We start from the raw sequence: 15000 nt of genomic DNA on the forward strand, positions 1-15000 counted from the left end.
CTCGCAAAACTGTTTTTTCTACTTGTCTAACACGAGAAATTTACTTTTTTTTCTCAGATTATACGAACGCAAAATTTCCAGGGCACCTCAACTCAGGTGACCTGGAATGAAGACGTCTGGAACAAGTGGAGGTGGAGGAACGTGGTAAGGTTTTGCCTGCAAGCGTTTACATATGAAACATTTCTCGCAAAACTGTTTTTTCTACTTGTCTAGCACGAGAAATTTACCCTTTTTTTTCTCAGATATACGAACAGAAACGACAGTGGTGTTGTGGTTGTAGAATCCTCTAGAATCCTTTCAAAACTGTTTTTTTACTTGTCTAACACGAGAAATTTACCTTTTTTTTCTCAGATATACGAACACGAAGGAGATTCTAGAGTGAACAGCTTATCTCTGGTTCCTTTTAACAATGGTGTTGTGGTAGAAGCATCCTCTAGAATCCTTTCAAAACTGTTTTTTCTACTTGTCTAACACGAGAAATTTAACTTTTTTCCTCAGATACACGAACACAAACGGCGTTCTAGAGTGAATACTTTATCCCTGGTTCCTTTTAACAATGGTGATGTGGTAGTAGAATCCTATAGAATCCTTTCTTCTTCGTATATCTTTATCTAAAAGTATTGGACAAATAACCTGGTACAAGTGGTAATTGGAGGTAACAAGCTAAGAAGATTAAAAAGAATTGCAGCTATAGACAAACTCTGACGTTTGATTGGCTTAATTTGGGACATTATCCGTGAGGGAAATGTCAAGGCGTCCGATTCACTCGTCCATATACCAAAGGCTTTTTCCCCCTTACACGGGGGGTAGCCAAAAAGAAAAAGGCACAGAAACCACTCCCACCCATTTAATTTCCCATATTTTCCACTCTCCTCCACCCTCCTCCCTCCCTCCTATCCTACTATTCTTACTAACTATTATATATATCGCGTGTTAAGTATGTGATGCCTGACACGTGATATATATCTAATGGTTAGTAAGGATACACAGAACAAGAAACTTGCCCATTTTTCTGGTTTGTACAATCGACAGTATCCTTAAGAAAAATCAAATGTCTTAGAGAACTTGTGACCCAGTGTCCAATGTAAGGTCATGTGAGGTTGATTATCTCCCATGACTAAATCGTGCGTTTTATTTACCATTTCACTGTCTACGTCAGTGGTTCCCAATCTTTTCTGTCTTGATGCACACTTGCCAAGCCTTTCAGAAGCCCCCGGCACACTTATTAGAAAATCTAAATTCTAGTTTGTCAGTATTTTGTTGATTCAACATCAGTGTAACAAAATCTTGTCCCTGGATAATGTGAAATTGCTCATCTTTACACTGATGCTGCTTTAATGAACAAAAATGGATGACAGAGAGAGTGGGTGATACGAAAATTATTTTTGCCCTGATTTTTGGCGGCACACCTCAGCAGTTGATCTCACGGCACTCTTTGGTGCCGCGGCACACCGGTTGGGAACCACTGGTCTACTGCAACGAATTTGTCATACGTGAGAATCAACACCGTGTGAGATCGAAACCTTTATTGGTACGACGTTTCGCTGTAACATGCGAAACGTCGTACCAATAAAGGTTTCGATCTCACACGGTGTTGATTCTCACAGTCTTGTCGGCTTTTGCCTTTGTGTTTCAATTTGTCATATCTTGAAGATTCGGTCATTTGGCACCAGACGACCTCATTCACCTCAGAGGAACCTTCATGCAGTAACCGAGGGCGTTTTTCACGTGGCTGCTGATGAGATTCCAAAGGCAAAGGCGGAGCATACTGACAGGAGACCTTTTGGTCCATAACTAGGTCGGATGCAAAAAAATTATAATAATGATAGATAAATAAAAAGAATAAATAGAAATTATAATAATATAAATGATAATAAGTAAAATAAATAAATGCATAGGCATAGTTAAATAATAAACAGGTAAATAGTAAATAATAATAATTGACAGATTAACTATTAATAAATGAAAAGCAAACAATAATAAACAAACAAACAAATAATAAACAAATAAACAAATAATATAAAGTAAATAGTAGTCATTACAGCATCTTACTAAAGGATCAAGATCATCTACCCCTTTTTGGCTGTCTTGATACGGCAGCGTCTTCGTCGTGGGGTCACCCAAAGAGTTGGAGGTCAAACCGGGTCACTGCCCAACCTCAAGAGGTGGAGGTCAAACTGGGTCACCGCCCAACCCCAAGAATTGGAGGTCAAACTGGGTCACCGCCCAACCCCAAGAGTTGAGGTCAAACTGGGTCACCGCCCAACCCCAAGAGTTGGAGGTCAAACTGGGTCACCGCCCAACCCCAAGAGTTGGAGGTCAAACTGGGTCACCGCCCAACCCCAAGAGTTGGAGGTCAAACTGGGTCACCGCCTAACCCCAAGAGTTGGTAGTCAAACTGCAGCAAACATCCCCGGCCACCGGCTCTACGCAGGTGGCACCTATCCCCAGGAGGGGGTTTGGTCGGGAAAACCCCGTTCCGGCCGTGGCATTCCTTGGGGGAGACAGGACTGCCCGGCCAGACAGTCTAGGGAACAACAACAACAACAACAACAACAACAACAACAACAACAACAACAACAACAACAACAACAACAACAACAACAACAACAACAACAACAACAACAACAACAACAACCCCCTTTGGCACAGTGACATATCGTTTCAGCTTCATTTAGGCAAACGTCAGACTACTTCATTCGGATAAAGGGCAATAACCCTCACCTTCACCTTGTATTGAGTGGCTAATGAAACAAAATCGAAATGAATAAATAAATTATTTAGCACAGAAAAAAAAAAAAAAAAAAAAAAAAAGTGCATGCGTTCCCAGGGCGTAATCGAAATTGCCCACTAGGGAGACGCCACAGCTCAGCTAGGGGGACGCCAAGCTAAGCGGGAACTATCGAAGGAGCGAGCGTAACATATGGTTCTTATTTACGCGCATATTTTTGAAAATACAAATAATATATACAATAACAAAAATAAAATTGTCTCAAGGACACCATTACAACCTTCCCCCTTTCCCCGTCCTTCATCACAAAGTTGAGTGATTTGAATATTCTGATACATTTTTGACATGAACCGACTTCCTTTTATATGGCTGTAAGATTCTCCTATTCAGCTGCGGAAGGCTGAGTCTCTGATGGTATGCGGTGTAAGTCAAAGCCACAGAAATCTTCATTCATCTGACCCGTGGCTCCAAGAGGTCATTCTTATTCAGCCGGAAGTAAGCCTTTGTAGATGTCAGGATTAGATCTACCTCGATCAACACTTTGGTGTCTAGATTCGGATATTTTTGTTCTTGCTGCCGCCAGACGATTTTATTCAGCTAAAGTAGAGCTCCACACGCATCTGAATTAAATAAATTTCAATCTACGTAGTTTGGCGCCCAGTATAAGTTAATTCACTCAAGGCTTTGCCGTAATTTAGATATTTAATTTCAAATCATCCTTGGCGAATTTGCCGAGTCGAGGAGTAAGAGAAAGTGGTGGAGGAGGAGGAGGAAGAGGAGCAGGAGGAGGAGGAGGAGGAGGAGGAGGAGGAGGAGGAGGAGGAGGAGAAGGAGGAGGAGGAGGAGGAGGAGGAGCAGGAGGAGGAGACGGAGGAGGAGGAGGAGGAGACGGAGGAGGAGGAGGAGGAGGAGGAGGAGGAGGAGGAGGAGGAGGAGGAGGAGGAGGAGGAGGAGGAGGAGGAGATGGAATAAGTGATAGTGTAGGGGACGAAGAGAAAGTGGTGGAGATGTAGAACAAGATGAATGAAGAAGAGGAGGAGAAAGAGGAGGAGGAAGAGAAAAAGAGGAAGAAGAGGAAGAAAAAGAAGAAAAAGTGGACAGAAACAGAATACAGTAAAGTAACTTACTAGAAGACCTCATATCGTATAACAGCTAAGCTTCAAGATGAGAGTATCTGAAAGACGATGTTGAAAAGGAGGACGACACTGAATGAGAACCAGAACGCGAAAACCGAGAAGAATGAGCCGAATCAAGCAGAAGGAGAACAGGTTTTTTCTTCATTTAGTCAAGAACTCAACCTTCAGAAGCTCTGAGGTCCTCCTTGCTCGGCTCATTCCTCCTCTCTTCCTCCTCTTCTTCCTCCTCAGCCTTTTCCTCATCCTCCTCTTCTTCTCTCTTAAACGCAGCTCCCCTAAACATGATTTGTCTCTAACATGTCGTTTCTGGTCGTTTTGTTTTTGTTGTTTTTGTATTCGTTGTCTTCGTCGTCGTCGTAATTCTTGTCGTTATCGTCGTATTCCTCGTCTTGCCAATCATCTTTGCCGTGGTCATCGTTGTCGTCTTGTTTTTGCCGAAGACCAAACCTCTTAAATATTTTCTGTCTTTTCCTCTTTTAACGAAAGGTTTCTGCTCCTTTATCATCCCTCTCTTTGATTCTAAACCTCTTGTGTCGTTCTCGTCTCTTCTTCTTCTTATTCCTTTTTTATGTCATCATTCCTCCTCCTTATTTCTTGTCCTGAGGCAAAGCTATTGTCGATCTTGTCGTCTCAGTGTTCCTCTTCTTTGTTGTCCTACTCACCCCCTCTCTTTTTTGTGCTCTTCTCTCTCTTCACTTTTCTTCCTTAATCAAGCCTCTCTTTCTTGTCTCCTATCACCAATTTCCTCCGTTCTGGATCATCACCGTATCCTCTTCTTCCTCCTCTTATTCTGCCACTTACTCACATTTTCTTGCTTTCTCTCTCATTTCCTCAGTTTTTGTGCCACCTCTTCCTCTTTTTCTCTCTCTTTATCCTCGATTTCTTGATACACATTCTGTTATTTTAGTTACCTCTCTTCTCTCTCTTATCTACTTTCTCCCTGTTAACGGTTTTGGTATACCATCGACATTCTTCCTTTGAATTGTCGACATTCTTTCTTTGACTTGTCTTGTACTTTTCCATTCTTCTCCGTCTTCCTTCCTCGTCCTCCTCATTTTGTTCTTTCTTCCTCACTTTTTTATCCTTTTCCTCCGCTTCCTCCTCCTACTAATCGTCTTCCCCTTACTCCTCTTCCTCCTCTTCAACTATATCTTCCCTATTTCCTCTTTCATCACGTTTCCATCTTCCTCCTTCATTACCATCATCTTCACTCCTACCCATTCTTTCTCCTCCTACTCTCTATTCCTCTCTTTGTCTCCACCAGCACCTCCTCTTCTTCTTCTTTACACCTCTCCTTACCCTTATCCTCCTCTTTTTCCTCCTCCTCCTCCTACTTCGCTTCCTCCTCCTACTCTTCATTCCTCTCTTTGCCTCCACCAGCACCTCCTATTCTTCTTCTTCTTCTTCACACCCCTCCTCACCCTTATCCTCCTCTTTTTCCTCCTCCTTCCTCTCCTCCTCCTCCTCCTACTTCGCTTCCTCCTCCTACTCTTCATTCCTCTCTTTGCCTCCATCAGCACCTCCTCTTCTTCTTCACACCCCTCCTCAGCCATATCCTCCTCTTTTTCCTCCTCCTCCTCCTCCTCCTACTTCGCTTCCTCCTCCTACTCTTCATTCCTCTCTTTGCCTCCACCAGCACCTCCTCTTCTTCTTCTTCACACCCCTTCTCACCCTTATCCTCCTCTTTTTCCTCCTCCTTCCTCTCCTCCTCCTCTTCCTCCTCCTTTGCTTCCACCTCCATCCACTCTCCTTAATTTATACCACGATTGTTCCCTACTCTGGTCCCCCCTTTGTCAGACGGCGTCTTCCGTCAAGCCATTCTCAGTCGCATGACAATTCTTTGGTGTGCGAAGGAGCATCCTTCACGATTCATCTTTGATTTTCCACCGCTTTGTCTCTGCTACTTCGACCTCTCCTTATCATTCTCCTGCTCCTACTCCTATCGGTCATCCCCCTCTCCCATCGACTACTAACCTCTCACCACTCTCTCTTCCTCCTCTTCCTCCTCCTCCTCTCTTCCTCCTTCTCACCTTTATTCTCTTCTTCCATCATCTTTTTCTTCCACTCTAGATTTATATCCAACACTTAATCATCTTTATTCATATTCTTATTTTCACCATTCGCCTTCATTTTTCACATTCTCTCTGCTTCAGTTTTCTCGTTGGTTCAATTCTCGCGTTATTTCTTTTATTCAAAGCTAAACTCCGCTTCCATCGTCTTTCAGCCGAAGCAGTGGTGCTTGATTATGGACTTTGTCATATTTTGGGGGTGGAAAGGGTAAAACATAAATGGAATATTTGGGGACTCAAAAAATATTTTGATTGGCCACATAATTATTTTAATGGGCCGCACTAATTTAACTCACGGATGCTGAATTTACTTGCTCAAATATCATTGTTTGTATAACAGTTTTGATTAAAATGTTTTAAAACGCATAAAGTATAAAACATTATGTTTTTTTTATAAAGACTATAAGTCGTACACAGATATACATTGCAAGTCGGAAGTGCCAACCATAAAAAAAGAAAAGAAAAAGAAAAGAGGAATAGAGTTTGTAATGAAACGTGGGTATTTACGTCCGTAGACTTCCACGCACGCGAACTTACACAAATTCCGCTTAAGACTTTAATACGGCGATGTCCTCAACTGATGTTATCATGACAATTGATAAGTTAATTAGTTAAACTAAATGAGGCCAAGCTGGATAAAACCATGTTTAGAATAAACAAAAAACTCGTTTTGTTATGAACTGAGGGCAATAGATTTGTCTAACATTAGCAAGATATAAAAGACGTCATCAGGTCGTCGCGGTGTTGGGGAAATTAAAATCTTTTAATTAGAGGATCCTAGAATTATTTGGCATAAGCTCCCGGTATGAAAAACCAAATGGAGGCAAATTCCCTCGGTTCAGTTTCAGGACCACTTTTCTGCTGAAGGGAATCGAACTTAAAAAAAAAGAAAAAAAAAATTGCTATACTTGGGCAAAGATTTCCCAGACATGAGTTTTATGGACGTCCCATTCGTCTCGTCCATGGAGGTTTGTCTCTTGTGGAGATAACCTTGTATATGGAATCGGCAAACGTCCAAGCTCATAAAGCCGGATTTGATGTTCACAAATAATACATACATACATACATACATACATACATACATACATACATACATACATACATACATACATACATACATACATACATACATACATACATACATACATACATACATACATACATACATACATACATACATACATACATTACATACATACATACACACATACATACATACATACATTACATACATACATACATATATACATACATAGCATACATACATACATACATGCATACATACATACATACATACATACATACATACATACATACATACATACATACATACATACACACATACATATACCAAAGTCCCTTTTCCCCCTTACATGGGAGGAAGCCAAAATACAAAGGCATGGAAACCACTCCCATCCATTCCATCCCCTACATACTCCACTCCCCTCTACCCTCTTCCCTCACAAATCATGATAGAAATAAACTTTAACTTAATCACATAGAACAGCTTCTGGTTAGATGCATATAGTCATTACAGCTGTACTCCATGATTCCCCAAAGGTAATTTGTGCTTAAGATGTCCATCCTCATCTTCAAGTAAGCATTTAAACTCCGATGACAAGATTTTTGTCATTTGGTTAAAAAAAAAAAAAAAAAAAAAAAAAAAAAAAAAAAAAAAAAAAAAAAAAAAAAAAAAAAAAAAAAAAAAAAAAAAAAAAAAAAAAAAAAAATCATAAAACATCAAAATATTTTATCAAACACCAGAAAAATATGACGTCAGTCCTGGCGCGGTCAGTCGACTGACGTCATACTTTTCTGGTGTTTGGCCAAACATTTTTGTGTTTTATGATTTTTTGTTTTATTTGACCAAATGACAAGGAATCTTGTCATCGGAGTTTAATGGGTTAATATCCGAGTATTACAGTTGCACAACATCACGAGGGGCACAAGCGAATTGAGGGGCTCAGTTCTAAATCTTCCTGCATAAACGTCGACCGAATGAGTTCATAAACACCATGAACTTCCAGACATAAGAAAATAAGAAATAAAGGAGACTGCAAAAGACCATAAGGCCTACACTAGGCAGCTCCGTATCCATCACCACCTGTCATCCCCATCCATAAAGTTGTCTAATCGTTTTTTAAAACAACTAATAGTTTCAGACATGGCGCACTACTGTTATACCTTACACTACTAACATATATCAAACCTTCCAAGATTTCAATGCCCTCGCTGCATGCGTGGAAAAAGTCAGCTATGTCTTCCAGTAAGCCTCAGAACAACTGGACCTTGGCCTTGTTCCAGAGAACCTGGAACCTAATGGACTGACCTAACTATGGAATGACTTGAGGGCTGAAACCAGGACCTTTAATGATGCCACAAGAAGTAGAACATCACAGGCAAAAACATTGTTAAGTGGGATTAGTGTTTCCAATGGATGCTCCGTTATTTTGTCGATTGGAATCTCTGTCCAAATATTAGCCCATGCAGGAATTAAAAACTGTTGTAGTGAAGAAGTACCCATGTCTCATTCCTGATTCAAGAAAAATAGAAGATGGACTCGCCTACTCCACGTTTTAGAGTAATCTTTGTCCCATATTGTAAACCAGACATCAGTCAGTAATTCTCAAAGGAATTCCACAGACCTAAAAAAGATTCCAGTGCAGTCCACGGCAGCTCCTGTTGAAATACACACACACACACACACACACACACACACACACACACACACACACACACACACACACACACACACACACACACACACACACACACACACACACACACACACACACACACACACACACACACACACACACACACACACACACACACACACACACACACACACACACACACACACACACACACACACACACACACACACACACACACACACACGTTTGATTTTGTGTATGTATAGACATGTGGACAGATTCGTGCCTCTTAAAATGTGCACTTCCATTCGTGAGTCCTTGTATATGTTCATGTGTGCACGGGTGTGTACCTGTTTTGTGTATGAAGCACTTCTTCAGTACAACAGTGATGTTAGAATTACGTATGTTCATCTTTGTCAAGTCACACACTAACTACCTTCTTGTGACGGGAGAGTTTATGGCTCAATTTCCTCTGCAATTGTACCACAGCGTACAATTTCAAATGCTAAAATCACTTATGCCATTTAGATCGTATGAAATGCATGTATCACATGTTTTTTAACAAAAGAGAATTATATCGTAAATCGAAAATGTAACCAGAAAAACATACAATTGGAAAACATCCCTCCTATAGTCAATTATAATTCTTTTGCCCAAAGAAAATTTTTGCAATAAAACTAGAAAACAGCTTGTTTGTCAAAATCATGTCTCACTGAACTGCAAGCGTCTTTGATTTCCTATTTTTTCTACAATTTACTGTTCAAATTTTGCTTTGATTGTTCCACAAAAGCTCGTACAATTTGTACATTGGATAAATTTCCCGCCAAGGTATATTAAACAAACATGGAAAGATAATTTTGTAAATGAGCACTCACTCACTCACACACACACACACACACACACACACACACACACACACACACACACACACACACACACACACACACACACACACACACACACACACACACACACACACACACACACACACACACACACACACACACACACACACACACACGTATATATACTCGTATATATATACTCAAGCATTTGTACAGTTATACACATCTACATACAAAAATATTCACACAAACAAGCAACAGAATAGTTTCTTTTGAACAAATAGACTTTAAATACACACACACACACACATATATATATACATATATGTATACATGTTTATAAAGGAAAGTTAATAAATTACATATCCTAGAGCCACTCAATCAAAACCATATAAAAGGATCATAACAAACTCCAGGATATTGCACAAGAAGCCACACATTCTGTATGTCTTGGTCATTTCTGACTTTCTCTATACCACAGAGGTTCCAATGTGCCATTACGGGTTTCTGAGACTTATTGGTGTTGGGAAAACAATGGGAAACAAGGTTTGTATTCTGGATCTTATTTTTCCTCATATTTTCCCGTCCGAGGCTGGGAAGACTGAGAAAGGGAGGGGTAGTGTGGTGGTCAGAAGGGTGGGGGGATCATAACTCGACTTTCTTTCGAGCGAAGCGAGTGTGGCATTCGTATAGGTTATTCTGCTCGACTTAACTTCTCATATGTCAAGGTGACTTTAAGAAAGGAAAGGTGACCGGAAGGAATGTCGTCCATAATTGAAGATGTGGGTGTGCAGGCGCGTAGAGTGAGTCACTTTTGCAAACGTACACACACAAGTACACAGACGCCTTGCGATATATGTTTTGTAATGAGATAAAGTTGAAGATAGAGCCGCATGTATTAATGTGGCTTACACAGAAAACAGTAGTTTACATGTATTTAACTTCGGAGGTTTAAACACAAGTACAAAGACACCTTTTGGCTATATTACTTTACAATGAGATGATGACAAATATAGAGCCGCAACTGTAAATGTGATATACACATTAAAAAGTAATTTACATATATTTAAACTCCGAGACTTCAACACAAATACTCAAACCCTTATTGTGATATTACTTAGCAATGAGATAACGACAAAGACAGAGTCACAATATTAAATGTGATTTAGACACAAAAAAGTAATCTACATATATCTGACCTCCGACAACACTCAAAAATGGAACATTGCCTCGACAGAAAGACTGGATCCTCTCAATGGTCCCTGGAAAGAAGAACTATTGGCCTATGGAATGAGAGCCTTATTCTATTGCAGTACATGGAAAGTCACTCATCGAGAAAATGAGGGGCTTATCCAGGATCTCGTTCAGAATGGCTAGCCCATACATAGTACCTCGTTTCCAGAATCACCAAAAACATACATACATACATACATACATACATACATACATACATACATACATACATACATACATACATACATACATACATACATACATACATACATACATGCATGCATACATGCATGCATACATACATACATACATACATACATACATACATACATACATACATACATACATACATACATACATACATACATACATACATACATACATACATACATACATACATACATACATACATACATACATACATACATACATTACATACATACATACATACATACATACATACATACATACATACATACATACATACATACATACATACATACATACATACATACATACATACATACATACATACATACATACATACATACTTACATACATACATACATACATACATACATACATACATACATACATACATACATACATACATACATACATACATACATACATACATACATACATACATACATACATACATATACTAAAGGCTCTTTCCCCCTTACAAGGGAGGTAGCAAAAAAACAAAGGTATAAAAACCACTTCCATCCATTTCATCCCCCACATACTCCCCTCCCATCCACCCCTCTCTCATTTTGGTCCTCCTGGATGACGGGTCATCCCTACATCTCGCCTACTGTCTTGAGACAGAAGCAGTGTCGCAAGACACAGCTCATCCACAGCAAGGCCGCTTCATTAAATCGGCGAAAACAACATCATAGGAAGTCGTCACCTCGTCTGAAAGGTGGCCTAACAACATTAACGTTACACACTTCGACCTACAAAATAGATGTGCGTATGATAAAAAAAAACACATTGAAAAACGTAAAACCTACAGCTACATCCAACAAACACCCAAGAAAAACGTCAGACCTACTCATAAAAAAACAACAGAACAGCTCGACCTTCTAAAAGTCATCTGATCTCCCAGTTTTCTTATCATTATGAAGAGTGTGGATCCTTATACCTCATGTATCAGGATGACAAGAACCAGTTTATCTTAAAAACTGACATACCATCTCCTGGACAGGGTTCCCAAACAGCACTTTGAGTCCTTTCAAGGAATGACATTGACCAAAAACAATTCAAAGAGAGAAGCATAAATTACATCACAAGAAATAGATCCCAAGATGTCTCATGATATCATAACCCCTCAAAAAAGTATCCTTCTTTGAACTCACAGGTACAGGAATACCTCACTATACAACCGAGTGGTATAAAGTAGGTAAAACAAATGTTTGGTGCATGTGAAAGCCCAAGGGGGCAAAAATTGAGGGGGGGGGAGGGAGTTGACAGGATCCATGAACACAACCCCCCCCCCCACTATTTACGTTCATGTAAAACCCACCTTGATATACGAATTTTCGCATTGTGACCAGTCAGCTGGGAACACAACTCGGTTGTATAGTGAGGTTTTCCTGTACTTGATTTCATTGCTTTTCTAAATGCCAAACAGATGTATTAGACGAGACGTCATCATCAGGGCTCCCGTGATGCGTTTTGCCATGGCAATGAAGTCCCAGTTGAACATTATTTCATGTTTTCTTCGTCATACATATTATCATATTACCTAAATACTCGTGGCCCACTTATATTCTATAATCCAACCTTATCGTTAATTATTTGAAAATACCCTTTGAAAGAGCGAAATTACGTAAATATTAAAAAGGAATAAAATCATGTTATTCATAATGATTTTCACTCATCTTTTGCACTTATTTTCTCCTGAGCAACGTTCTCTTGTGATGCCGCTGTAGCTTTCAATGATACTTGTTTGGGAGAAAATCTCCTGCCCAAACGCAAACACACACACGCACAAACACACACACACACACACACACACACACACACACACACACACACACACACACACACACACACACACACACACACACACACACACACACACACACACACACACACACACACACACACACACACACACACACACACACACACACACACACACACACACACACACACACACACACACACACACACACACACACACACACACACACACACACACACACACACACACACACACACACACACACACACACACACACACACACACACACACACACACACACACACACACACACACGAGGACATGAAAATAAACTCAAAAAGGATAGTTATAGAAAAGATCTGAAAAAGAATAGTTTCCCACACAGAGAGGTAGATGCCAGTAAAAAATTGGACGAGGCAACAGTGTGTACAAAAACTATACAAGAATTTAATAACAATCTAGATGCTGAAGGATACAAATACGGGTCACTACGAGCATAGCTCTCTCCCAGTGTAATACAACTAGGTAAATACAACTAGGTAAATACACACACTCAAAAACACACACATATACAAACACACACACACACACACACACACACACACACACACACACACACACACACACACACACACACACACACACACACACACACACACACACACACACACACACACACACACACACACACACACACACACACACACACACACACACACACACACACATAGAGAAACAAACACAGAGACCCCTACTCGGAATCGTCACTCACCAATCCAGAAGAGAAGCGTGACGAGGAAGTCCGGGACTGCGCATGCGTCGCCACACAGCGCCGCCACCAGATACCAGGTGAAGAAAGGTAACCAGCAGAGAAGAAAGGCCGATACTATGATGCCCAGCGTCTTGGCTGCCTGAACACACAAAAGACACATTATGTAATGGAGGTGACGTTGCTATGGCAACGAAGGGGATTCGAAGAGCTGGGGAGGGAGGCAAGGAATCTCTCGACATTGGTGTATCGTCTCGTTGAAAGGGGATGCTGTGGAATTAAGAGTTTTTGATGAATTAGTTTCATAGAAAAAAACTTTCGGTGTGCTCATGTTTGCACGTCAGAGTGTCAATATGGATGTGTACATATTTACATACATATATGCATATTTACATCATTATAGTTTTTATTTATTAATTTATTAGTATTATATTTTTTTTGCATACGACCTAGATATGGACCAAAAGGTCTCCTGTCGGCATGCTCCGTCTTTGTGATATATATATATATATATATATATATATATATATATATATATATATATATATATATATATATACATATATATACATATAATACATATATATAATATATATATATAAACATACATATATACATACATATATATATTTTCATCCTGTGATACATAAAATTTTTAGATACAGCACCCTATGGCCACAGTGGACACAGTGACCTGATTACTAGTATCCTTCACACAAGGTTAGGTCAGGTCACATTCTCATAAAAAACATGGTGAGCGGTAAGAAATAAGTATCTTTTTGATAAAAACACTTATTTTTGAGCAATTACTATTCATAAACTTTTAACACGCAATTATATATGTAAAACTCTGAGATGAATTAAGTATAAACTTTAGTCTTAGCTTTGTGTAGCAATGTAACTAGTATTGTTGTTTCGTTTCAGGATGAGGTACCCCTGACCTTTCCTACTACTACAATCGAGCTAGAGATGTGTATCATATGCCAGAGGAAGAAGAAGCAATCTTTGTGTCTTTTCAATAGTGAAATCGGCCGTGGCGTTTTTTGTTTCACTTTCCAGACAAGGAGACAGTGAGTAAAAGCAGCAACGACTGCAACAACACTGTAGGAGAGAAGGCAAAGGCAGAGTATGGGAGCCAATGTATCTAACGTTTCGCCCAGCAGGGCTTCTTCAGAAATAACATGGCGGACAAATATCTGACTCCTTTACGCATATTGTATTTACACCAGTTTCATGTTCGTTTCTCCCCTCAAGATCGGGTTATATAAAGAGTCAGATGTTTGTCCACTATGTTACTTCTGAAGAAGCCCTGCTTGGCGAAACGTTAGATACATTGGATCCCATACTCTGCGTTTGGCTTCTCTCCTACAAGGAGACAGTAATGACATTCGAGTTACTAGGATTCTTCAACTGACAGTGCAAGAGCAGAACATCATGAAATACCACACCTCATCTTACTACAGACTTTTTCAAAGGAATATGGCTCAGACTGACAGCATAACTCAACCATTAGAACAATCAGAATCATCTCAAGAAAGACCTATTAATGATACAGTATTTAAAGTGGGGGGACAACATAACGGAGGGA

At 39.9% G+C, this 15000-nt stretch overlaps 1 protein-coding gene across 1 annotated transcript in view; it reads right to left on the reverse strand.

Annotated features, from left to right (window-relative positions):
- Positions 1-15000, reverse strand: part of LOC143027474 (uncharacterized) — a 56598-nt gene that overhangs the window by 5813 nt on the left and 35785 nt on the right. The window contains exon 2 of the mRNA XM_076188764.1: positions 13416-13554. Coding sequence (XP_076044879.1) covers positions 13416-13554 — 139 coding nt within the window. The remainder of the gene's footprint in view (positions 1-13415; positions 13555-15000) is intronic.

The sequence above is a fragment of the Oratosquilla oratoria genome, chromosome 1 (genome assembly GCF_046742065.1).
Source record: "Oratosquilla oratoria isolate Oo_2021 chromosome 1, ASM4674206v1, whole genome shotgun sequence".
NCBI classification, from domain to species: Eukaryota; Metazoa; Arthropoda; class Malacostraca; order Stomatopoda; family Squillidae; genus Oratosquilla; species Oratosquilla oratoria.